At 37.1% G+C, this 27,283-nt stretch overlaps 1 protein-coding gene across 3 annotated transcripts in view; it reads left to right on the top strand.

Moving 5' to 3' along the window:
• Nucleotides 1-27,283, top strand: part of ZFAND3 (zinc finger AN1-type containing 3) — a 139,534-nt gene that overhangs the window by 34,213 nt on the left and 78,038 nt on the right. For all 3 annotated transcript variants that reach the window (XM_032102728.1, XM_032102729.1, XM_032102730.1), the window contains exon 3: nt 1,440-1,466. In XM_032102728.1, coding sequence (XP_031958619.1) covers nt 1,440-1,466 — 27 coding nt within the window. The remainder of the gene's footprint in view (nt 1-1,439; nt 1,467-27,283) is intronic.

The raw sequence follows: 27,283 nt of genomic DNA on the forward strand, positions 1-27,283 counted from the left end.
CTTATTGTAAAGTCATTGCTATTGTGTAAAATCTTAGAAATTGTTATTGACCTTTTCCTGTTAGCAGCTTCTAGCTTTGCTTTTCTGAATTAATTTTTTGGTATTATTTAGTATTGTAAACTTATTTTTAATTGTAATTAAGGTCCTGTCATAGCTCACGATTTTTAGTTGTCTTGGGGCAACAGATAAAATTTTTAAAGGTTCAGCATTTTTTTTTAAACTTAAAAGCTTTTCTAGCATTTTTTAAACAAAAAATGAATTTTGACTTTTAGATTTCAGATCTTGGATTCAGCATCACTTTTTTAAACAAACACATGGGAAATAAAGATTGTCAAAAGGTTGTTCAGCAAAATGTATTTCTCTGGCTGTTTTCCAAAGCCTTGGGTATATTGAGGAAAGTGTAAGTCATTTCTTGTGCTCTTTTCCTACTGACCACAGTCACAAACTAGTCTTTGGTTTGACTCAGTAGGACTCTTGTGTTCATAGTAGCACTGTAAATAACTTGTGTTTGTGTACTCAGCAATGCAGGTGTTCTGATTTTGAGACACCAAAACAGCCCATCCCTCATTTGCTGAGTTTAGCAGAGTACCCAACACTTCACAGCCAGCAGACCAGGCATTAGGCAGAGCATCTTTTATTTGGTTTTTAGTGGTTTGGGGCTTTTTTTGTTGTTTGTTTGTAATTTTGTTTCTTTTTAACAAGAAGAAAAGTTCTTGTTGACTTCTATTCTGCAATTCTTCTGAAATGCCATTACCTCTGATAAAGTTAATTTTTCTCTGTTGTAAAATTGTAAGATGAGACCTTGTGTGATTGGCGGGGCGGGGGTGGGAGAGCTTATGTTTTTAAATTTTCAAGATGTTCCTTAGGGCCTGTTTATTTTGATGACATAAGTCTTTGGAAGAGTTTTAGTAACTTAAAAAGCTACTACTGGTTGGAATAAAACAAGGTACTGTAGAAAAAGACAAATTTACTCTATCTTATTTAGATTTTAACCATGGTTCCTTCAACAAGTATTGAAATAACCAGTTCTGTTGGAGTCACAACTCAAAACCTCTCAATGTCATCATTCCAACATAAAAGTGTTTTTCTGTTTTTTCTTTTTTTTTTCCCTGATGGTTACTGAAATATTTTTAGCACGTTTTTATACTGAGTTTCTAGCTACATATTGATACAGAAAGATGTATACTCCTATTTCTGTAAATTTCACCACCATAGGTAGCAAGATTTTAGGCAAGTAAGGTGTTGAAAGGTGTTTTTCACTGTTTCAGGCACTCCAGAGAAAGGGTGTGAAAAATAGTTCATTTTTTTTCTCTTTTAATGTGGCAGGTTATTTATTCAAATGTATTGAAGCAGAGGCAAAATTTCAAAATATTGAAATGATTTCAAAATACGGAAATACTTCAAAATATGACCATCATTTCCTTTTTCTTTTATTTCAGAAAAAAGAAATCCACACAACGAAAAAGGTTAGTAGCTCTTTAAATTTTTTTTTTGTTGGTTTTTTTTTCCAGAAGGAAGAATCCAGTCTTCCTTTTTAAAAAAAAAGCAAAACAATTTGAGACACACAGAGCAGGAAAGACCCTTACATTTGTGTAAGCATTCCTTTTTTATATGTATCAGGGGAGAAGGGCAACAAGTCTGTAAGGGATGAAACGTTGTGTTTACAGTGCAGTATGATTTATTCGTGGAAGCTTCCTGTCTTAGCAGGCTTTTCAGACTTTCTGAACTATCTACAAGTTTGTAAATACATGATTATGAAGTCTTCTTTGCTTCTGCGTTTCCTGGCTTCCCCATTGTTCTGGTTCTGCCAGGACAGGGCTAATTTCTGCAGTAGCCAGGAGGGGGCATGGCTAGGACATGGTTATTCTGTACCACCTCACCTCATTGCCGGTGGGGAAAGAGACTCTCTTCCAGTGAGAAGGGGTTGCCTTCCAATCAAGAAAACCTGCCAGAGAGAGTGGTCAGGTAATGCCAGTTCTGAGCATTTTGCATGTGAAGCACTCACCTCGCTCTTGTACATTTTTGTTATTAATATTGTTGCTGTTAATATTTGTTTTCTTCTCTCATTGCTGTTTCCAGTAAATTGTTGTTATCTCAGCCCACGATCTTTACCTTTTGTGCCTCCAATTCTCCTCTCCAGCCTGCCACAAGGGGAGGAAGTGAGGGAGCAGCTTGTTGTTTAGAGTTCTAGTGGGGGAAACTAAATTTGGGAATACTATTCCTAAACAATGACGCCCATCTCTTGGGGAAAAAGTTGTCGTAGTTTGACATCCATCATATTAATTAGCACAGAATTGGAGCAAAGGGTAATGTCGGTTTGCCTCATTGTTTGACCAAATGTTTCTGATTTCTAAATTTATTACCAAAATAAATTCACTTAATTTTCACTCACATTTGTCCGAAGATGAGACAAACAGTAAAAGCAACCAGGCTATGTAGCACAGAGACTGGCATTCCTTGTTTTGGCTCTCTTTTGTACTTTTTTGTACATTAGACGTGGCAGTACTGCTCACAAGTCATTACAGAGGTTAAGTTTTCTATGGCGAGAATGAGCTGCGTACTGCACAGATACATGCAGCCCTTTGCCTGTAAGTGCCCAGTGTTTTGGCCTGGATGCAGAAAGTTCACTAAGCTCTTCTGTACAACCACAAAATTGCTGTTCATTTGCCGCAGACTAGTTCTTAGCCTGCACATAAGGGTTGATGAATACTGTAGAAGAGTTTGAAGTTAGCTACCCTCTTCAGCTGTCTGCCTCCTCTTCACACCATCTGCCTCTTCCAAGAAGGAATACCTGACTTTTTTCACTTAAACCCTGTAGAAGCAACAGACTTTGAAATGTTCAAGAGCTTCTCTGAAATAATTTCAAGTTAATTGTACTTCCGCAAAGTACTTTACGACATTGTGTCTCCAATTTAGTGCTGACCATGTGTTATCAATGCCTCAGAGTCTCCAGATACAGAACAAGTGTTAACCCTACATATTGAAGCGCTTCACATAAATGCGCTCTTTAGATGGTGAAGACATAGTTGCTTCAGACTTCCCGTGCACCTAGAATACAAATGCAGTAGAGTGCTGTGGGTTTCAGAGGTTTTTTTGGTGCGATTTTTTTGGTCAGAATATAGGCTGGTAAGTAAAAAAATGCAAATTACCACCAGAGTATCTCCCTTAGTGACACCACATCTTTCAAGAATGCTGCAGCCATTCTTCTTTCAGTATGGTAGACTGCAAATTCGGAATGGTTAAATACAGTATAATGGTGCGTTAACACTATTCAAAAGTACTCCTTATTAGCACTATCTTTGCTCCTATGAGGTTTATGGGAAATTTTAGTATCAATTTCAGGTAGGGACATTGTTTGAGTACTTTTTGAAATGCCCACTTATAAAGTAGGATCTTTCAGGCAGGAATTCTGCATTCATGGACAACAACACCTGGTACCTCAAGGAATTCAATTTTAATTGGAACCTCTGGGAACAGTCACAAAACAAACTATTACAAAGAGTTCTGACAAAGAGTAAAGAACAAAAGTTTAAAATAGAGAAAATGAGTAAAACTACACTTTCTACTTACATCACTCTCCAAAAATGCAGTCTGTCTTTAATCCATTTGATTGTAAGCATAGAAAGCTTAATTTGTGTTATGTTCCCTGTCAGCAATGAATAAGAGAGGTACAGGAAATGGATTCAAGCTTGTTCAATAGTGTGCGAAAAACTGAAGGTAAGTGCAGCAGTGAATGGTTTGGTGAGAGATGCAATGGGAAACACTGGAAGAACATAAAATCTGATTAGAGTATTCATGGATTTGTGAAGTCAAAATCATAGGCATTCTGTCTGAACCTGTAATTGAAAACTGTCTAGAGATGGGTGTCCATCTCCTAATCCAGCTGTGCAATATATTTATATTCATGTTGTGCAAAGTGCAGCAGGATCAGCATCACTGAAATTGGGAAGGTAACTGTATAACCCAAAGAATTGTCTGGGTTTTAGGGGCTTCAACTCATAGTTCAATCTTACTTTTAGATTGAAATAAACGCATAGTTTTACATACTAGATTCTTGATGACTAAAAAATTACAGATTTTTAATCTCCTTATACTAGCAGAAAAGTCAGTATTGCTGGAACCGACATATGTATTTTTAATATATATGCTTAACTCTATGCTAGGTTAGTTATGAAATTTTGAAACTTGATAGTAATGTTTTTATTTTGCTGAATTGAAAAGATCCACTAAGGAGTGAAAAAGAAAAATAGACATTAAATATATACTATATATCGTCTGAGGTCTAGAAGTGTCAGATTCTGCCTGAAATCAGATGTCTGACTGTAGAGTTATTTCATATTTTTGCATATCTTAACCTTCCTGCTTTGTTGAGCAGACCTTTATTTTGTCACGCTTAAATCACACACAGTTTTTGGAGCTTACAAAATTAGGAGTTTTTTGTGTCTCAGACTTACTGAGTAGTACAGTTTCCTTTTCTCTCAGTTTTTGTAAATCTTGGGAGCTCTTTAGAACTTGTCTGTTATTGCTGCCACATCTGGCAGTAATAACTCCTAGTGCAAGCATGAGCTGGCAGAAATCAGCATTCCTGCCTAATAGGTTTTGCTGTTGATTTGATCCTTAGTAAAGCTTTCAGTTTGCTTACTGGAAACCTTTTCAGCAGGTGCATCTTGTATGTTGCTAGTTCAAATTATGCTTTTTTTCTGTGCCCTACTGGATGGTAATTGCTAAATTATGCTTCATTTAGCCCTTGTGTTCATAAAGTTTTCAGTCCTAAACGAATTATTAAAAATCTGTTATGTTTGTATTTTTCATACCTTTGTAATTCCTGATGTGAATCCACAAGTTTTAGTATAGAGAAGCAGCAAGAGTGTTTTCAGAAGTTTGAAAACATCACTAGAACTAGTTTTCTTCACCACCACACAAGACATTTCTTTTTCAGTATGGTATTCCCTTTGTTGGCTCCTAAATAGAAGCCAGTGCCTCAATATGTTGCTTCATTAGATTAGAATTTGCTGCTGTATTCATGTCTTGTCTTTGTATTTTGAAGTAAATGGACTGCTTGCTACAAAAATGGCGCCTCACTGGTCTAGAGCTTGAAAGTAGTCAAGCTTCATCTTTAGCTTTTTATTGCACAGTCAGGCTTGCAGCTGAGTAGTTCTTGGGAAAAATTGTACAGCTGGTTACAGTGGCAACAAGAATGCTTACTAATTTCTCGAGCACCTGCTAGTAGAGAACTACAAACATTTCAGATATAACCATAGATATTGTTTGGCATACATTCAGTTTCTTTTACTCTATACCCAGAGAATTTCCAAATGGGTAAGCCTGATGGGAAAAAGATGTCTTAGCATAATTAATACACTTGAAACATGAAATGTATGCTAAGCTTGAAAAAGAGACTCACCATGAAATGGAATTAAGAAAAACATTGGATAAACTACTTTAGTTATTTATAACGCTCGATTTGGGCACTGCTGATCCCCGTCATTCCTTTTACTCTCTGTTAGTATGCATTATTCCTTGCTTTAAAAAAATTTAAAAATCTGAGCAGTAGCCTCTGTTTGGATTGTTATAGAACAGGGCAATAATTTGTGGAAAGGTTGAGAAGGGATTTATAGGTTTTTAGTTGACTCCTTTTACCCTAACCTGTCTTAAAGGTTTGGAGGGGAAATACAAATTAAGATAAAATTAATTTATTCAAATACAGTTGTATGATCTAAGTTTAGGACTAATCATTTTACTTTTGTCAAAAATAAACATCAGCCAAATCTTCCAGCATATTTATACTGCACCTTCCTAAGTCTCAGTATATACAAGAGAATTGGAAGTTTGAGAGAAAGGGATACCTGAAGCTTTCTAGCCTTGCTGGAGTTAAATGCGGGTCCCATGTTGAGTGAAGTTAGTAAAACATTACTTGCTGGGTCCATGTGTACCTTGTCATGGCATGGAAGCTGCAGAGTACAGTGCTCCTAAGTTGCTTTGTGTCAGTACTGATATGATTTGGCTATGCATTGTATAAAAGGTGTGAAAGATGCTGTGCAGAAGGCACAACCCTCATGTTGCCGGGACCTGGCTGTGTGAAGGCATTGTGTGCACAGCAGTGCTGTGAAGGGTGTCAACAGGGCCAGTGGCCAATGGCTCAGCTGCTGGTTTGGTGTGCTCAATTATTTTGTTCTTTTTCATCCTCCTTTATCTTCCCCTGTATGAAATAGTGGGAAGGGGCAAGCACTGATGGAGGACAGATCCATGAAGTTTCTGTGCAATTGTTAGTGGAAGAAAGAATTTCTTTCACAGCTGTCACTCAAATGTTGTGTATTGAGGCAGGACAGGTTTTTCTTCTTCTCTTTTCTTCTTTCTGGGTACTTTAAGGTAGTGGGGCATTATCCTGTCACGTAAGTGTCTTTTCACCAACACATTCTAGTAAAACTGAATGCCTTTTAATTAATAACTTTTATCATTTTACAGTCAATGAATCCTATCAGCAAACTACCCTGTAGGAGATTAGTGGCTGTTGGATTGTGTCTTGCAAAATTCAGTCTAATACACTGGGGCTCATTTGTTAAAAATATAAATTACACTCAAGCAAAAATATGACCTTTTCTCAGTACTGGCTACCCAAAGAGACTACCAAATAGTTTTAATTTATGTTTTTCCTCTCTCTTGACAAGACGTCGCTGATACTTTCCATGTGTTTTCTTTTTCTTATCTCAGGCGAGTGCCAGTCCCATTGTATAGATTGATCTACAAGCAAAGAAAAGAGCTAAAGCCCTTTTTTTTCTCAGACTTGCATTATTTTTAGTTTTCATAGCTCTGTTTTCTAGTGTTTTTTTCTTTATGGTAAAGCTAGTTTCTTTCTCTTTTCTTAATATCTTGTTCCCCTTCTAACTTGTAACCTTTCCAAATGACTTGTTCAAGCATCAGCTGTAATTTAGTCTCTTGTGTATAGGTTTTCTGTTGATGTAAAAAAAATGTTTGGAAATATGACTTAATTGCCATGCTGTTTGCACTTTCCCAGCATGAAAGTGGAGTTACCTATTGAGGATGTGCAACCCACGGGTTTAATTTGTTTAACTTTTTTATGACTCTATTCTCTTATAAATGTGTGCATAAGATAGAAGAAGGAATGTTTTTTTTTTCTAATTTAGCAATTTGCTTGATTTATGGAAAAGTCTGTGCTCTGTTTTGTGTATTTGCTCGTTTGGAACCCTTCTATAGTTTATAGAGACACTAGTGATTTGTTCCTTAGCCTCCCTGTGGAGTTTGTTCCATATTACAATCTAATTCCATGTCTGTGTCATGCACTCCTGAGCTGTTAATTTGTACATTTCGATGCAGTTTGTTTCATCGTGTTTTTGTAATCCAAACTGAATCTAACGAGCTATGTGCTTTGGGGACCCAGCCTTGCCTTGCCAATTAGAACAAGCGGTTACTGAGAGAGAGCATGTTTTAAATAAAACATGGCACCTCTGCATGGGACCAGCAGCCTTCGGGGAATAAAAAGAGGATATTTAACTCTTTCTGCCTGAGAAGAGAGGGCAATATTTAGCGCATTTTAGGAACATCCAACTTCATTCCTTCAAGAAGTATTATGCACATTCATGGTGTGTCTTTTAAATAAATGTAGTTCGCCATTGGGAGATGTTACGAACTGCTGCCTGCGGAGTGTTTAGGAATTCAGAAGGATAACTGTTGAGCTGACTGCATGTTTTCTAGGATTCTGATTGCTAATGCCCATCAAAATTGTTACAAGGACTAGCAGCTACCTTTTTCTTTCCCCCTTATACTGCTGTACAAGAGGCCGAGAGAGAACAGGAGGGAGTGCCAGATGGTAAAAGAGCTGATTTCAGAAGGTATTTTACAAGGGAAGGGATCTAGAAACAGCATTTATTTAATTAGAGTGCTAAGGTTATGTGCTAGATGACCAAGAGGAAAGGTATAATTTTGAGGTAACTGAGAAGATGTGTATTTATGATCAATATTTGTGATCATTGAAGAAACTGCCCAGCATTCTACTGGTCTTCAGACTAACTACCTGGTGAATTCAGTCAAGACACAACAATGATTTAGGAAGTTAACTCTACTTTGCAATTGTTTCTTGCATTCCACCCCCAGCATTTCCTTTCTTCTGTCATTGCTATTAACTTGCACATCTACATGCTTGAGCATCTCCAAACAGAAGCAGTTACTGTCCACAGCAAGTCTAAGCTGAGGACAGTGAGAAAGAAATGTAGGTGAATAGTCATGGCAATTAACTCAGACAACATTTCAACAGTCCTTGCATACGCAAGCACGACAAGACCAAGAAAGACCTCCGATGTGAGAGCCTTTCTGTTGAGCAGCTCGCTATACAGGAAGTAGAGCTGTTTGCTAAGGTGATTTAAGCTCTTAGGGAAGCAGGTGTACGGGACAAACGTGATCTGGATAATAGAATGAAATGTAACTGATGACTCTGCAGTTCTTCAGCCATTTCATATGAAAGAAATGTGATCTAGCAGCTAGACAGCTAGCTAGGATCCTGACTTGATTTCCTTTTCACAGTCAATGAGGATTTCTTTGTCATACTAGACAAGTTGGGTTTTTTTTGTCTTGCTCTTCTGTTCCTCATCAGTTACTGAGAGATGATAATATTTCCCTGCTGATTTTGTACAACCTGATTTTGGACTTGCCTTTCATACCCTTAAGGAATGTATGCAATTAGGGACCTTTTTTTCCTTTATTTTGTCTTAGCCTTCAGAAGTCTTAGGCAAAATTTTGGAATTTTAGTTCTTGTCTGTGTCTTTTCTGCAGTTGAATTTCTGTTCTTCATCTTCTTGACATTTTATCTTCAGTCCAATTTGTTTCTCCTCTTAATTTAAAGGGAATCGTACTGCACTGCTACAATTAATGCATACCATTTCTTTTAAAACTTTTAATGTTTTTTCTTATGGAGCCTGCAAACATGCCAGTCATTGTTTATTCATATCAGTCTTCTTATATGTATTGCAAAACTTGTATGTTCTCACAAAGTTAGTCACCAGAGGGCAAACTGCTCATGCAGATTTAGTCAATATAACTATAACTTTCTGCTTTTTAAATAAAACCTCTACGGTCTGTGAGTGAGTTTCCATATGGTATTAATTAAATGGAAAGTATAATGACTGTTGTCTTCAGAGATAAAGAAGTTAGAATGTTACATTGAATGAGATGAAATTTTTAAAAGGTAAAATTTAAACTGTTGGACTAATTTGCAAGCATTGGGGGAAAAATACCCCTTTCGATAATCTTTTTCCTTGTTGGCACATTAAATATCCCTTACTAAATAAGTGATTAAATATCACTTAACAATTAGTGAGGGAGAAAATAGTAGCTTAAAACAGTTCTCAACAGGCATGTCTTTATCCTTAATTTTAAGTAGATGACTACATTATGGGGGCAGGTGTGTGTGTGTAATCCTATGCTGGAGATACAGATAAGGCCCTTCTTGAAAAGTTACCTGAAATAATTGCATCTCTAGTAACTGAACCTGTAAGATTTTGTTCTTTTTCGTTTGCAGAAAGTGTAGGCTGTTGACTGAATCGGGCACTGAACATTTAGGAAATGACAAGACAGGTTATGGTGCTGTCATAATTAATCCAATCTGTGTGTATGCATTGTAACTGTCTTTTAATTGTGATAAAAGGATCAGAGTACAGGAAAGCACAAGATTACTGGCCTAAATCTCCTGGTTTAAATCACAAGTCATTAAATATCATCTAGGTAAACTCTGTTTGCTGAAAATTTCTCCTTTAAAAGCTGCTCTGTCTTGATGTGAGGATGCTGGGGGTTCTGAATGCACCACAGTTGCTAGTATTTCTAATGAATAGTCCCCCTCACTATTAAGTAATACTAAGGTATGCCTTCTTAATTGCAACATTATAGGGATGACATTTGCACATTGAGCTCAATGGAGAATAATTATTTTCTTCAGAGAATTTCTTTAAAGAACTCATTAGCCCCTTATTGCTTCAAGAAAACAAGTAATTTACCATCTTGACATTTGTTTGAGTCTGAGGTGGTGATATTCTTGTTCGCTATACATAGATAAGAATCTAAAGCACAAATGTCAAATGTCCACAGATATTGGATATCAACTTTGAGAAGCCTTGGAACTGCAGTCCTTTCTTAATCTCTCTCCCACAAGACAAAATTTTTTGATGCTTGAAGCATTAAAAGTACACATCTCCCTGCCTCTATGGAACTGCAAGGGTATTTAATGCTTCTCCTGGTGAACCTAAGAATAACTTTGAACATCCTGAAAATAAATATGAGGAGGAACTTACAAAAGTCATGTCAAAATTCTGTAGCAGAGGAAGTAGGTAGAATTTAGTTCTCTTTGATTTTTCTTTGGAATCTTCCTTGGGGTTAAAACATAAGTCAAGAGCAGAAAGGAGCTTTCCTTTCTGTAAAATTCCAATTGCACATTTTGAATGTCTTTCATTCTATCCAGTAAGAAAGTTAAGGGTCCTCTAAAAGACAAGTTCTGTGACTGCATGCATTATGAAAATAATTTAAAATTAAATAAAGAGGTCAGATCACAAGGGTAAAAAATTGATTAGATCAGGCACTTCTTTATTTCAGACTGCTTGACTTTTCAAGCTTAGTGTAGGATTTTGCCATTCTGTAATGCCATCCCCAGTCTTCTGGTATAAATAAATGCAATTATGTGGAACTGTTGCCTGTTACTGGGCAAAAGCATTTGGAAACCATGAGTCAAGAGTGTTGATTCTGAGCTATTGGGCTGCAGTCAGGTTGGACCCAAATGCTCTGTCTCAGTTGATCAGAAGTGCTGAAGCTGAACAAGCAATCTGACTGTGATCTTCTATTGAGTCCATCTTCTGAGATTGCTCTTTTCTTGCTGCAACAAAAGCAGCTCTAGTAATAGTCTTTGGAACATACTGCAAGATTTTTCTCTCTCTCCTATACACTGAGGCTTCTCATCAGACAAATGTGGAGGGAGGCTCTGGTTTGTATATTTTTAACTACTGATGTTACCCACACCATAGCTGTTTATTACTTGAGGAAGTGAACGCATGAATTTCATGATGTGCGAGGTTAATGATCCAATGTATAAGGAGGAACCCTGACATTTATCTACATTAATAGTTTAGCAACACTGGTAGCATTTTTGTTATGTTTCAGCTCCTAAATAACTGGAGCTTTTATATTTTGGGATTGGGGCATTTCTGCCCGGCTCTGTGGAACAGGTCCCATTTAAGTGGAGAGCAAATTATGAGCAGACAATAGATGTCTTGGGGGTTTGGTAAGCATTAGAAATGACCAAAAGTGAACTTGTGTATCTCAAATGCTTTAGGATTGCTCGAAGTGAACATGGTTTTCACTGGAAGTTGTTTGCTGTGAGCTCAGTCAGCAGTAAAAGACTCATTTCTTTTTTTGCAATTCTGTAAGTTACAGGCTTTGTTCTTTTAACAAAAGACGGTGGAATTTTGCCTTCTGTTTTGTGTTTTGCTTCAGAATAGGAAAAAAAACCTTTCAACACTTTGGAGGGTGTCTGTGGAGGTAAATACCAGTCTGGCTCATTTCCAGGCTGAGAAGGAAATATACTGTGCTATTTACCATTGTGTTCTATCAATGTTTAATATAGCATTACTGCTCTTCATAGACAAGCTTATGTTCTCCTCTGTTGACATGTCCTACCCTGCAATATGTGGAGAAATAGAAAGTTGATCCCAGTGTAGGTGAATGCAGTCTTTTACCATGACATTTTCTGTGCCTCAGGAAAGTCTGTGCTTAGCTTCAAGTCCTCAGCAGAACTGCTGTCTGCTGAAATACTTTTAGCAGCAATTTGAAAACTAGATTTTGACAATCCTGACTCCTTTTTTTTCCCCTTGAGACTCACTAATATCTAGAGAAAACTGTGATAGATGTAAATAATCCCAAGAATGCAGAAGCATATGATGAGTGCTGACATCTACTCAAATTGACAAAGATAAGTTACTGTTTAGAAATAGCTCAGACATTACTCTTCATTCTGCACTGCTTCTGTTAGTGTCCATAATTATTATTTTTAAAAGAGTTAAAATTATTGTATAACTGGAAACTTTTGACTCTAAAGGTTTAATTTAAGATAGACATAGCAGTCACTTGTTTTGCTAATCGGCACATGAAAATCATAGCTGATATGTGACTGCAGCTAGTTGATGGTAACTGGATGTGTTCCAGTATGAATATTTTCTTTTTTTTTTCTAAATGAGCTCTTGAATCTGTGCACAACTGAATTGTAAAAAAGAATATCTCTGAATCCAAAATCAAGATGCCTGGCAACATTCTCCAAATCAATATATCTGGTAGCTGTGGGTAGCAGTAGGTCTCCAGTGCATTTCAGTCCTTTCTTCCCCCCCCCCCCTTTTTTTTTTCTTTCTTTGAAAGGGTCCTGATGTGCTTTAGTTGTGGAGAAATATATAGGAATATTCATCTATTAGATTTAGAAATGCAGAGTGCTGAAAGCTTTTGTTATAGAACCAGTTTTTCTTGGTAGTAACTAAACGAGCTTTTCTTCATGTAAAGGTCAGATTTCATGTATTTGTTCCCACTTGAGCTCTTTTTTGACAGAATGAAAGCTATTTTGCTCTTGATTTATAAGATATTTACTGTGAGTTAGTACGGCATAAACATCTGACACTGTGAGCAGCACTGTACTGCTGACCATGCCTTGTTGAAAAGAATCTTAAGGTATTTATTGTGGCCTTTCCTGCAGGTACTGTAACGAAGTAGAAAATGTCCCTTTCCAGGAGAGCAGGAGTAATTATTTTAACTTGAAACTGTTCTCTCTTTCATACAGCAAGCTGCAGTAACTCCCTGCAGATAGAATGGTCAGTTGTGACTCCGTCCACACAGCTGGGCCTGACAAATTAATTGCACCTTAACTTACAAGGAAAGGAAACTTATAGCTCATTCACTTAAGACTTCCGAAGATGGTGTTTTCAGTAGGACTTGAGAGTCCATTCTTCATTTAGGAGACTTCAGGACGTAATTAAAGTACTAAATCTTGTATGCCACTGTGGCAGCTTGTCCTTTAGTTAGACTTAGCAAGGTATTCAAATAAGAGTCTAGCTTTTATATTAAAGAAAAGCTAAGCTGATAATTAATTGTATTGATGTGATGACACATACTTTATAGAAATTGAAGATGATTTCTGTGAAGAAATTTTTACTAACATTTTGTTATCGTAAAAGCAGTCATTTTTATTAACAGTAGTAGTGCCTCTAAGCACAAAGCATTTGAGATAACTTCTTACTTGACTAAGTAATCAATTTTAAGTTCCTGTGTTTGTGAACCTTCTATGAAATTCCAGTTTGCTGTATTCCTAAACTATAAATAGACAAAAGAGATAGAAAGCAAGACATGTCCAACAAACAGGACAAATACTGAGCTTAATTATTTTGTAAATGTGTGTAGATAGCCCTTAATTTTTTTAATTAACAAAAAGAAGTTCTCGATTTCATTATTAAATGTGAACAGTGACTAAGAATCAGTCTTTAAACATGTTCACCAAATAATAAAACATTTTGGTTAAAATCAGTCCCTTATGAACCAGGATTAGAATAACATTTTCAAAGTTTAAAATCTGACAACTCTTTCTAGAGCTGCCTGGTTAGAACCTATTGCTTCCATTTCTCCTTTCTTAGTGAAACTCAAAGGAATTCAGGCCCTGAAAATTGAAGAAAATAAGTGAGATTATATTCTTGAGCAGGTGAAGAAATCCCATGTACTATTTTGTGTGCTCCATCAGGTTTGAGGCTGAGTAGGTGTATCAAACCTGTGTAAGCAACTAACTGCAAGGGTTGAGATGTTTGCTGGTTTCTACCCAGCCTTCCTTTTTGCTTAGCCAAAAGGAAGCTGTGGCTTCTAGGCTCTCAGTGGAAGCCCTTTAACTTGCGTATGTCTGGGCCACCTTCTTCCCTCTCTAGTTTTCCCCATTCTCTGAAAGACTTGGGGTTGGGTGGGGGCAGAGAAGTTAAAGTGGCGTGGCATTTACTGTGTCCAAAACAGACATTTTTTTCTCCCCTCCCTTGTGTTAGAAAACTCTTCTTTCCTTTTATATTGTGCCTTATACTGCATTCAGTAAGGTACTATATTCTAGTAAGGACACGAGCACCTTTACAAAACACTTACTCATGCATAACTGGATTATTGAAGAGAAAGTTTCCTGAGTTTTGAGTGTACTTGCAGGTTCCAGTTGGTTGGGTGAAACTAGTAGCAAATTACTGTTGTGGCTTTTTTGTGCTGTTCTGTGCAGTTCTGGCTCTCTAGGTGCACAACTTTCTTCACTAAAACATTTCAATAGTAGTATTTAGTATCACTTATCAAATAGAGGCTTAATATGGAGTGGCATTTCATGGTTAACTGCAACTCGTTTTCTGCCCTTTGCTCAAGGGAAAGCAAGTAGGAAGCTTCCTGCCTCTTTCCCCAGTTTTACTGCAGATCAGGGAAACAGAGACTGTAAAAGTTAGCTTCTTTTTCCACTATATAAGTTTGTGCAGCAAAGTATTAACAATTTTTCAGTTGTGCCTTGGCCTATTAGCACATAGGAATATACAGTGGTGCAAGAATGAATTTGTTGAAAATTTTATGCCTCCATGACCTCCATATTATAGAATGGTATCCTTCTGCAGTGTTATTAAGTAATTTTTCTTCTCCTCTTAAATTAATGCTGACGTTCTATGACTGGATTTGTTCTTGTCTTCAGATTGGAACATAACAGAAAAAATCTTATTGCTGGTACATTAAAATTAATTTTTAAGTACTTCCCTTGAAGTAGAATTCATCTAGAAAGACTATAATGTAAAATCACTGATTTAGTTGTGCTTTCATGTATGGAAAAGTGCTTTTGGAACATCCAGGGCGTTGGGAGAAAGCAGAAGATAAGGATGAGTGGAAATGACAGTGAGAAAAGGGCAAACTCCTGAGGAAGAGGAGATACTGTTGTCCATCTGTCAGTACTGCAAGGGATAACAACTCTTTGGAGTTCTGCCTTTAGTGAGCATTGTAATGCCTTTTCAATAACTGCCTTGTGTCACTGTTTGGCAGTGCGAATTCTGTGCAATGTATGGAGAGGTGGGAAAGCTGTTTGACATTAAATGTCAATCCTGGTGGTTGGGTTTGGTTTTGTTTGCTTTGAACAGAGCCTTTTTGCAAAACTGAGGGCAGGTTTGGAGCTGGCATTTTGCAAATGTTTTCACTATAGATTTTTGCTCTAATTCAGCTCAGGTCAGCCTTAACTAGAAGTTACTGATAAGGAATTTCTGTTTGCTTATGGAAGATAAACAGGCTTTATAATCCTGTTACTATTGAATACGCTGTAAAAATTCCAGAATACTCCAGATGAAGCATTTGCTTTTAACTTTAGCAGAGAGGTAGATCGTATAGATAGAGCTGGAGTGCTCAACATAACCAATAAGAGGTTGGTGATGTGGAAGGACATTCTTTGTTTTGCTTATAAGGTAATTTAACCATCCTGCTTGAAGGCTTACAGTCCTCAGACAAAGCTTAGGTATGAATGTAGGTGAGCTGGTATTTGACAAGAGGTGGAACACAGACTTCTGCCAAGGCGGATGATGTGTACAAGAAAACCACTCAACAGTTTTACAACAATAAAAAAGGTGACTGGAAAATAATTCACCAATTAACAGCCCTAGACAGAAGCACTCAGCTTTTTGATAGTTTTTTGATAATTTTTAAGTTGGGCATTTCAGAATGTGCTGCATTCCTTAGGGAAGTAGGGATTTACTCTTACTGTATTTGTTTTGTCCTAGTGGGATAACCAGCACATGGCAGCTGAGGAAAAAGAAAATAATCTTCAGTTTGTTCTTTGGGACAATTGTGGTTTTCCAGGAGTTTTTCTAGTGTCCTGTCATCTGCTTGCTCCCTTGCAGAGTGACAGCAGAATCACATAAGGTGTGTTCTTTTAATGCATTTGGTTAATGTCTTCAAATGATATTCAGCTGGCTGAGTTATAAAATGAAATTTGCTTTGCATTGGTTTTAATAGTGTTTTGCCTAAGACTTTTATAAGTGGTGCAAACTGCTGGTTTTAACCAGGAGTTAAAAGTGGAGTCACGCGCTGGATGCAGTGATAGGCTGAGAAAGTAGGATTTGAGTTAGTTTCTTTTTTGGCTGATACTGCTCAAATTTAGATGACGAAAGCAGTAGTTGGAAACTTTTCCAACTATTTCCAACTTCCAAAAGTCCAAGTTGTGTGCTCATCCAGTGGGACTGACTCTTGCTGTAATGACATTTATGAAGAAAGCTTGTGTCTACAGAAGCCATAACCATGTGAAGTAAAAGCAGTTTGATCACCTAGTCCATCTGCAGACAGTACAGGATTTCTGATACACTTTTTTTGGCATGTGGTGAGGGCTACAGAAACTGTTTTGAGGATTAAAATAAGTTCAAGGAATTGCTTCATCTTTTCAACAAACAAAGGGAAAAAAAATCTCATTTTACTGATGTTTACCAAATGAGATACCAAAAGGGGTTGAAATGTATATACTTAAAACCTGAAAATTTTTCTGCAAATACAAAAAAAATTTAATGCTGTCAAACACTATGGTTTTGCTCTTGAACTAGATTTGCTCCTAGAGGATTTTATAGATGTTTTAAAATAAAAACATAAGGCTTGTCAATATGTTAGTTTACCAAAAAAGCTAAAAACGTAAGTGTGAGTTTTCTAGGTTTAAAATAAATTATAGGTAACACGGATTTTTAATTTTTATATTTTTCCTTTTAATCATTCTCCTTCCTTCTGAGAAGTGAGACTTTCACAGAATGTCAGGTGTAGCTTGGCACCCAATAGACATGAAGAATCTGGGGCATATACCTTACTTTGGACTTGTCGTCTTTCAAGAATTCTTATAATGCTGTCAGTCTAACTTAGCTTTTTCTAACTTGGCCTCATAGACTATGGCTCCTGCCTTAGAAGGTACTCATGATTGATCCCAACTTAGAATGGATCAGTACCTTCACTGGTTTTTTTTAAAGGTTTGTATGAAAGTTCATGTTATTCAACTTGAACTACAGCAATGCACAAAATAAAATGGGGAATCTGTTAGAACAGAAAAACCTTCATCTAATGAGGGACTGAGCTTGGGATCTCTCTGTTCCAGATGGCAATAGTTTGTGCTGCTGTGTCTGCAGGTGTCTGCTGGAAACAGTTCCCTTATAGTAGACAGTTCTTTGTCATGTCCCTGTCCTTCCACCTTTTTTGTTTTCTGGTTTAATTCAGAAGATGACACATCTGTCAGTGTGGAAATACCTTATGGAATGCAGTACAAAGTGGTTAAAGGAAAGCATCTGTATCTGATAGCTTTCTGAGAAGCAGTTTTAATCCCCAGGGTACGATACATTGCCTGTCTTGTATGATCAGTGGAAAGTGTTCCTTTCAAATCAGATGTTCTCTGGTAATCTTTTTAAATTCTTGAAATCAAACCCACGGTGTTCAAGAATTTAAAGCCAATATTATGAAGGTTCTCTGAGAGGCAGATATGCATTAACATGTTGAGCAGCATGCTCCTACTATTTTCATTGAGAGAAAATAAGTGAAACCTTAACAATTTTTATACTTTGTTAATGTGGTAAGTAATTCCTGATAATGCTTCCTCCTGTCATTTTTTTCCATGTAGATATAAATGGTAAATGTGCACTGCATTTTTGAAGGATTTGTCTGCATCTGTTCTGTCTGGTGTTTAAATTGATTGGACCTTTTCTTCAACTCATATAATGAGATTTCAAAACTGTTTTCATTTCTGACCAAACCTTTCAGATATGTTCATGCTTGAAATGTACTGGGCTATGAGTAGAGTAAATATATTTTTTCCTGTATGTATGCTTATTACTTTTCCAAAGAAACTGAAAATTAATCTTAACTCTAACCTGGCAATAATGTATGTGTGTGATATGGGACAGCTCCATGATTAAACATACAGGGTAAGGTTAATTTACTAGGTACTGAAAGACAAATTGCGAAAGGTATAGGAGCTAACTAGAAGAGAATCTGTAGAGAAATTGTGCTCCCTTTTGAAAATCATTAATACTTAATTTTAATTTTAGTTCAGTAGCTTGTATCTGTCTCCCCTGGCCATTCTGGGGGAATTGCAGCTGTAGCTTGTCTTCTGCCAGTAGCCAGTGAAGCGAATATACAGAGCTCTGGCCACAGGGCTAGAGATGAGAGAATTGTGCAAAATAAAGATAAAAGTTTGAGAATTTATATTGCATCTTAGGATTCAATTTAAATGTACTTACAAAAATTTGAGTTGCTGTTAATTTTCAACAGGCCAACATTTCACAGCATTTCTGTCACATTTCTCAAACGCATTAAACAATGGTGCTGCATTCACTTACGTAGGATTGGCAGCCTGGTTGGAAAATCACACTACTCTCTTGGAGCACAGCAAAGCTAGCCAGTAATTAGTAAATTTAAAAACAATTGAGTCTGCATGAGTTGGTGGTACCATGTGATACCACTGGCGATGAAAAGTTATTAGAAAGCCTGAAAAAATTCTTTACTCCCTGGTGCTTTAGTCATAATAATAAGTCTTTTAGGTCATCTTCATTAAAAATGAAAAAAAGATGGATGCCAATTTCAGTTTTGTTTTACCATGGCAGTAGTGTTCATGGAATTTCATTGTGTGGATTTTCTACTGTTTAGGCAGTAGGTGTTGTCATTTCTGTGTGCTTCAGTCAGAGATAGATCTGTGTACTGTATGAATAAAAGCAAGGCACAGAGTAGGCTTCTTTAGCATTGAAAGGGGTAGAGGGGACAGGTTCTTCATCCAGCTCAGTCTAAGGAGTCACCCTGCTTACAGACTGTTCTTTTATTAGTATAGTTCAGTGAACATTGATCTTGTCTGAGATTGTGATCCTGAGCAGGTAGCATGGGAAAGGGAAACACATAGCTGAATAGACTGTATGGAAAAAGGAGAAGATTCATGTTGGTCAGGATGAGTTCTGGTTCCTCTTCTCAATGTGGAGCTCGTGGGCTTTTAAGGGGAGTTTCTTGCATGGTGCAGGAGATCGATAAAAGTTTTGATGACAAATGTATGTTTGGTTTGAAATACCACCTTGGAAAGAACTGCCTCTTTATACCTGGATGTAGAATTTTCTCTCTTCCTTTTTAACTTTCGGTGTCATAGAGAGGAACAATTTCTGAAAAAATATAAGTGCAGGTGAAAGCAGGGCAAAGAACTCATTGAAGTTTCTGTATAGATGCAGGCTTTTTACTCGTGAGGTAAAATCTGTTGTGAGCAAAAGTGTTCAGCTGATGCTCCTGCCCTGTGTAAGCACGTACACATCAGGGTTTTTTCTTTTTCTTGATCAGATGGCCCCATATATAGGATATTTTCATTTTGTTGAGAATAAGCTGCTTTAAAAAGAGTTGCTCCTGTATTTTCTTCCTGAACAGAAGCTCCTCTAGTAAGTGTTCAGATTTTCTTGCATTCATCAAAGCAAGACAAGGAACTACCAGAGAGGTGGAAGTGCAGAACTCAGTCTAGGTGGCAGTGGGGAACGGTCTTCTGCCTGAGGCTCTAAAAGGCATGCTTGTCCTATAAAACCATGTAGGGTGTAATAGCTTCTGGAAATACTGATGGTGGCAAACCATTGAATCTGTTGCCTGGTTTTCTTCTTAGAGCAAAATATACTGGCTTTTAACTCTGATAGCAACTTCTTTTTAAAGTCTTTTCATTTGTCGTAATTTGATGGAATAGATTTTTTTCTGGTTTCTGAATTGTATTATATGGTTGTGGCTGTCTTAGGAGAGAGAGGAAGACTGTGTGCATGGGCATTGATTTATATTAGTTTCCCTTATAGTTACATAAGTTTCTAAGACACTGAGAGCCTCCTGTTTTGGCTGTTTCCATGGAAATAAGTGACTACGATCCCAGTCTCAGTAGAAAGAGGATGTATTCCTTATTTCAAATTTTATTCCTTGATTGAAGATACACTCCTTTCTAGGAGTAACTGCTGGAACATTTTACTCTTGTTACCTGTCATTGTAGGTAATGAGAATGTTTTATCAGTAAAATACCTTTTCATCTACTTTCTAACTTATTTCTAACAACAGATATGAAACACTTGACAGAATAACAAAATGTGTTCACTTCTTACTGGAGTTCTGAATGGACTTTTGCAACAGGACGTTCTCTACTTCATGCATATTCTGTGCATAATTTATTTTCTTTCCCTGGTAAAAGACTCATTAAACATGTAAGGACATCATACATCTGTTTTAAAAGGGAGGGGAAACGTGTTCAGCAGGGCTCTCTACTACCTCAGCAGTTCTAAATAGAAAAGTTCTCCATTGCTGATAGTGAGATAAGAATTATCAGCTGCATTGTGTTTGACATTGAATGAATGGGAGAGTGAGAGGTGAAAACAGAAAAGGGAAGGTGGCAGCACCATAATGCTGGAGACATTACTAAAATAAATTAGTTCTGTTAATGCACTGTCCTGTGTCAGGGCCATAGTGGAAGCTGTTGACACTTGCAGAGATTCCATTAACCAGATTTTTCTCAATTTAGAAGGCTTCTTAGTAGAAATTTAGTTTGTTAACCTGACACAGACCTTTTCCTTTGCCTCTGTTGCGTTGGTGTAGAAAAATTAATTTGTATCAGATGCTTTATTCTGAGTTTTAGTCCAAGTTCTTAGAAATAAATCTACTTCCGTTGCTTTAGGCAAATCAAACTAGAAATCTCTTCTGTGAGTTCTGTTTGGTGCTGTCTCTAGCATGCAGTTACTCTGCTGTGTGTGAATGTACATCTTAGCTGCCGACAGGTTTTCTCTTCTGGAAGGTGCAATTCAGGTGTGTAATATAGAAAATGTACATTACAAAAGTGTTTAGTTAAACAGTAAAGGGAAGAAAAAACGAATGCCATTTGTATAAGAACATCAATATACAGTATTAAGTTGGATTTTCATTCTCTCTATGAAAATCTCCTATCTGAAGACATAAAAAGGCATCGTTTAAGGCAGTTTTTCCATTTATAATGATAAGTAAAACTGTACATTTTACTTTCTGGTTTTTAGCAGCAGATTACAATACAACTTGTACTACTTTGATAGCTTTAAAACCCATTTCATAGTATTTAAATATTCTCATATACATGGTTTCCATTTGGTTTTTTGCATTCTCCTTTTACTCTGCTGTGAATTTCTCATTTAAACAATCCCTGATTTTTTTTTTCTTCATTTCATATATGGTACTTGTCTTTGCTGTATTGATTGCACAATACAAAAATTTTAGCAGATAAGAATTGCTGTAAGAAGTTAAGAATTACCAGAACTGTATGGTTATAAAATTCTGTTTCAAAAGTAAAATTTTCATTAGCTGAAAGATGAGAATAGTGAGGAAGAGAGGGCATCAGTCACTGTCACCACAGATGCAAAAAATCTCAAAGCAGGATGGTAGCTCTGGAGAATAATAATGGAGCTATGCCTTACATTAACTGAACTAAACAAAATTAATGCATGGTTAATACTAATTATATCTGTGCAACGTTTTCTATATGAGAAGAAAACAAATGTTTTATAAATATACTTCCTTTAATTTATCAGTTGCCATACCCTAGTATTGAGTGTAGAATATGGGTTAGAATACATTTTGTCCCAAAGTGTAAACATGCACAAATATTTGCATTGGCAAAAGGCTTCAATCTTACACTTACACTCCATATACTTTCAGTGCTTGTCATTATTACAAAACAAAAATGAATTAGTTTTCAGTGTAATGGATGTGAAACAAAATTTCCCATAAAATTAGTTTTAAAAGGAGAATGTTTGTAAACAAAAGGGCAACGTGTTAAAATTCATCAGAGAAATTAAATAATATTACATGGTGTATTTAAGAAAAATCCAGAGATATTCCCTCTTAATACTAAAGTCATCTTTATTATGGAATGTTGTAAGTATTGCAAAAACCTATGCCCAGTGTGTTTAAAGTGTGTCTATTTGTATTTAAATATCTACAGAATAATGCTTCCAAGCTGTTGGCAGCCCTTCATGTTTTACTCAGCAAGAGCACAGGCCTTCTCTTAATTCTCCATGTCATTGTATGATCTAGTGGGTATTGTGTTCTAGCCTAGCTACTCGTCTGCCCTAAATAAGTGTTTTCACAGTGTCCTTGAATGCTGATTGTATTGGCTCAATTGTGACATTTTCTAATAAATTTATCTTCTTAGTGTGGGTTATTGTTTCATATATAGTTCTCCTTATTGTAATGCCTGAAATTAAGCAAGCAATCTGATCAGCATCTGCTATGGGTGGTTTGTTCCTTCTTTCCCCAAGGTAAGTCCTGTAGGGTTGTTACTAAATATGTTCCTTCATTCTCTGCTCTATATTTATGTTAGTGAAAGCTGCATCACCAGAGTATACCTTGTCTTTAGAGAAGATACTGATAGTATTTGCAGTGGGTTTAGTTTCTGTAGGAATCCATTACACAGACTTGAATTGACTGGGGAAATTTGTGCTATGCAGGTGAGCTTCACCCTTGCTTTAGGCAATTTGTGGTGTGTTCTGCATGGTTCTCTTCAGGTGCCTTCTAGTACCGTGTTGGCACATAACTCTGATCACAAAGATAAGATCTGACATGTCACCTGAAATTCCTCTCTGAGAAGCCAGGATAAAGGTTTGGCCAGGTTCCATGTGCTCCTGGCAGTATGATGATGACTGCTGTATTCAGCACTAGTTGTAGTTCCCTGAGGGTTTGGACTATCCGCATTGCTGTAGAGCATCCCGGGTATGATGAAGCCAAGTGTAGTTCAGGCCAGATCATCACCATCAGCTGGGCTGCAGCTTCCCTTACAGCAGCCGTTTCTTAGAGATCATATTTACCCATAGGTTGTGGGTATTTATAGGTTATTGTCTCCTGTGGTTTTCACATTGATTTGATGTTCCATATGCTGTCCAAATCTTTTCTTTGTTTCTGTTCTCAGACAGTAGCAGCAGGAATACAGTCTTAGTACTGTAGATAACTCCATCTGCTATTAATGAGAACTGCTTTATGTGGAGAGGGATTCTTGTCATTGGTCAGACTGCTGCATATTTCACAGAATCACAGACTGCTTGAGATCAGAAGAGACGTTTGGAGATCATCTGATCCAAGCTCCCTGCTCAGGCTGGGCCACCTACGGCTGATTGCCCAGGACCATGTTCAGATGGTTTTGAATAGATCCAAGGATAGGGACTGCAGCCTGTCTGGGCAGCCTGTGCCAGTGCTCAGTCACTGTCACAGTGAAAAGTATTCACAGGATCACAGAATATATGGATTTGGAAGAGACCCACAAAGATCATTGAGTCCAAGAATCATCCTGCTGGCCCTGCACAACGCCGTCCCCAACAATCACCTGTGCGCAAGAGCATTGTCCAAACACTTCTTGAACTCTGTCAGGCCGCTGCTGCGACCACTTCCCTGGGTGAAGAACTTTTTTTCTAATACCCAAACCAGACTTCCCTTGACACAACTTCAGGGCATTCCCTTGGGTCCTGTGTTTCTTCATATTCGGATGGAGGCTCATATTTGAGTTTGTGTCCGTTGCCTGTATTTGAAGGAATGTGGTTGTCAGGGAAGGAGCAGGGTGAGCAAGTAGTCTAAGTACATACCCTTGCCATTCCAAAGTAAATATTTGTGAAGAAGGAAAGAAAATATAATTAGATTTTTTAATAGTTCAGATTGCTTCAAGGAATATTTATTGCTTCCTTGGGCTGAAGTCATTACATGAAGTTTGCTGAAGTCATTACATGGAAAGAATATTGTTTCAAAGTTCTGTTTGCTTTGACACTGTCATGTATCTAAATGCATAATAGTACTACTAGTCAAATATATCTTTGAATTTCCATTCCATGCTGCATAGTAGCATTCCATTTCACTTAACTGTTGTGTCTTAGAGCTCAGTCAAGCACAAGTGTACTTCCTGAAAATGATGAAAACTTTGTTGTTTCTTTGCAGTCCAGGTGTTAAGTGTCACATGACAGGAACCAACAGGAGAATTTTTGCTTCATACCTCCCAAAATCTGAAGCAGGAGTAGTTTTACTTGGTGTTTTAATGATAACAAAGAACTTTTCATCCTCTGTGCAGTTTACAAGGATCGTAATATATTAAAGTAATTAGGTTAGCTATAATGATGGGTTTCAGAAATGTTCTTAATTTACGTACAGTTATTGTGATATACAAAGTAAAGAATTTGTAGCTTGTTGTATGGCAAGCAGTTACTTTGGGTAAAATCAGTATTTGGCAAAGTTCTCACTATTTCATTTTTTTCTAGGCAGGGAATTAAAAACAGTGTCCCAGTGTTATGTCTTGTCATTTCCAGGAGCTATTGAAGCAATTTTATAAGATAGGCAAAAGTTGTTATATAATTTGCATACAACAGGCACAGATACCAGCCATGTGAAAGAGTACTTTAGTCTTTTTGTCTCCCTCAAGGGCTGACCAGGATTGAGAGTCCTGGGTTCTTATGCCTGTGTAATCGTACCTTAATCTGTCAATGTGGTTTTTTGGTTTTGCTTTTTTTTTTTTTACTAGCATCCATTAACTCCATGGCGTTTGTCGTAAAGGAGCAATAAGGTAGATGACTGACACTAGAAGAACAGCTAAAATCATTTTAGGTTTGTAATTGAGTGACTTTGAGCAGGAATGTATCATGCCGTAGAGAAAGGTCGGGTCAGTCCTTAGCATTGTGGATACAAAGTACTTCATACCGTGTTTCCAGTAGAAAAGAGTTTAATGGACCTTCAGATAATGTTTCATAACAGAGAATGTAAGTGAAATTGACCAGCTGTTACATGTCTTTGCATTTGCTGCAGAGGCATGTGGGATGGTGGAGAAATTACATGCTCATTCTGTTTCAGATTGTTCTAATTGTTTCTTTTTCATGCAAAGCATGAAATGGCTCTCTCAATTATGAGAATGCCCTCTCTAAATTAAATGTAAACCGAGAGATCTAATCAAACTAAGTCCCAAAATACATTCACTTGTCTTCATTGTGGTGCCTTGAAGGGTTGGCGTATTATTTCATAACTGAGTTGAAACAGGACTTCATTGCAAATGATGCCTGGGTTGCCTTTGTCTCATTCCTTGACTGATTTGCATTGGCTAGAAGACTGCAGTTTGTCCTGGATTGCCTGTCTTGGGATAGCTGAATAATAAACTGCATAGTTCTGAAAAATCTTGGTATTTTGTCTTTAAATGTGTTTTCTGGAGGTGTTTGAGGTCACAGGACTAACTAGAGATTCTCAGGAAGGAATGAACAGCAAATGGTATTCAGAAGTATTTCGTCCATATACAAGATATGGGGATGAAGGTGTTAAATTTGAGAGATTCTAAATAATTACAAAGTGGTACCGTCCCTTGGCAACTCTTACATTCTTCGATGGACAGCAGAAAGGCCGCACCATATGCTAACGGAATAAATAGCACTTTCTCATTATGAGAAGCTGTAGCATCTCAGTGTCAGCTAATTTGAAAAATGTCCAGAATGAAGTCATGCACCATAAATGAGAGTCCTCTTTGAGAAGCTGAGTGCTAACTGTTATACAAAAACACTTTCTAAAATCAAAGTTGCTTCAGGGATCAGTGTGTTAATTGTAAAATACCCTTTAAGCTGACATGTATTGGAGGGGAAGTCAATATTTTGGCTACAAAGTCTCTTTGGAAGTGTTATAATGAAAATAGTGTTCACTTCTTCCCTGTACCTAGAATTAAATGGAAGCCTATCCATATAGGGGCAGGGGTGGGTGTGGGTGTGGGGGGATGTGTGTGTGTGTATATGTATATGCTGTGAGCATAGTTTCTAATCCCATATTGAACCTGAGCTATTAATAATGCAAATGCATGCAAATGAACTGTATAAGGGACAAAATCTAGCCTTGGCATAAATGTGAATTTAATTTTCAGTAGGTTTTTTTTTTTTTGTCTATATAGTTTTAAATGCTTTGTAATTGAGAAAATAGTGTTTTATTAGGAACTAAGCATTTATGTTTTGTTTTTCTGTATCAGGTAATTAAGACAGGGTAAAACAGCAGTGAAAACAAAGCCCACATTCTTGGTAAAGTATTAAATAATTCTTGAAAACTGTTTTAAGTTAGTGATTTTCGTCAGGTAATTGGCTGTATGATATAGTAAACTAATCCTAAATTAATTAAATGATATCTGTATTTGGTTCAGAAACACTGAAGCTGCTGCAAGGAAAAGCATGTTACTGGTTTTGGGTGAAAAAAATAAAGTTATCCTTCATTTAAGGCTGTTAATTACCTCATGTGTTTACCTAAACATACTTGTATTTCTGTAGTCTCTTCCCTGAGCCCCACAACAGTGTATCCACATGATGCACAAGTGACTTGGTACGTAGCTTTAAAATACTAAATTCTGGCCACTGTGCATTACGTGTGGGAATGCACTCCAAGCAGCGCAGGGTAGCTGTGCCACTTGGTAGCTACTGATCGTGGGTGGTGTGAAGTGTTACCCTTGTCTGATTCTAAAGCAGAACTGACATGGCCTTGGCCCTTTTCCAGCTGAGCTGATGATTGTATTAGGCATAATAAAATTATCTCCTTCCTGAAGGAGGAATAGGAAGTGTTACTGTGGGTTCAAAGTATGTGCAAGTTCTACAAGTGGTAGAGACCATATTACATTCCTTAAGCTGGACCCTGGTGGTGTAATTGTTTAGGTACCTATTTTATCTTCTGACTGAGCAGAATTTTAGTGCAAAAGTACCTTGGATTTATTGGACTTAAAATATTTAAAGAATAAAACTACTTACGAAGAACATCAGATAGTACCTGTCAGTCCTTTATTTTGAATTCTCTTTTTGTGGAAAATGATAGGAACAAATTCTCAGGTGTGTCTGCATTTTTTGTTTCCTAATAGAAGACATTTAAGTGCTTCAAGGTCTGCATTTTAGAGGTTTCTGTAAGAATGAAGCATTGCTTATACTGCTTGTCAACCCATTAAAGTAAATTGCTATTGATTGTTTCTCACTTGTTATTGAAAGTTTCCTTTACTATACATTACTGTCATAGTAATAGAAATGAGGGGGAAAGCAGCTGCATCATGTGCCTTCCAACACAATGAGCAAACATCTTTGGTAAAACAGTTGTGAGTGTTTATTTAATGTATTTTTTGTCATGCAGTGGGGAAAGTATTTGCTTATGTCCAGTGTGCAAATGACAGAAGCAGCGCCCTATATAATCGCTCTTGCACACAATAGTATTTGCTAGTTATAGATGATATTTCACAGTTTGTCTCTGTGGCATGGTA

The sequence above is a fragment of the Corvus moneduloides genome, chromosome 3 (assembly GCF_009650955.1).
Source record: "Corvus moneduloides isolate bCorMon1 chromosome 3, bCorMon1.pri, whole genome shotgun sequence".
Classification (NCBI taxonomy): Eukaryota; Metazoa; Chordata; class Aves; order Passeriformes; family Corvidae; genus Corvus; species Corvus moneduloides.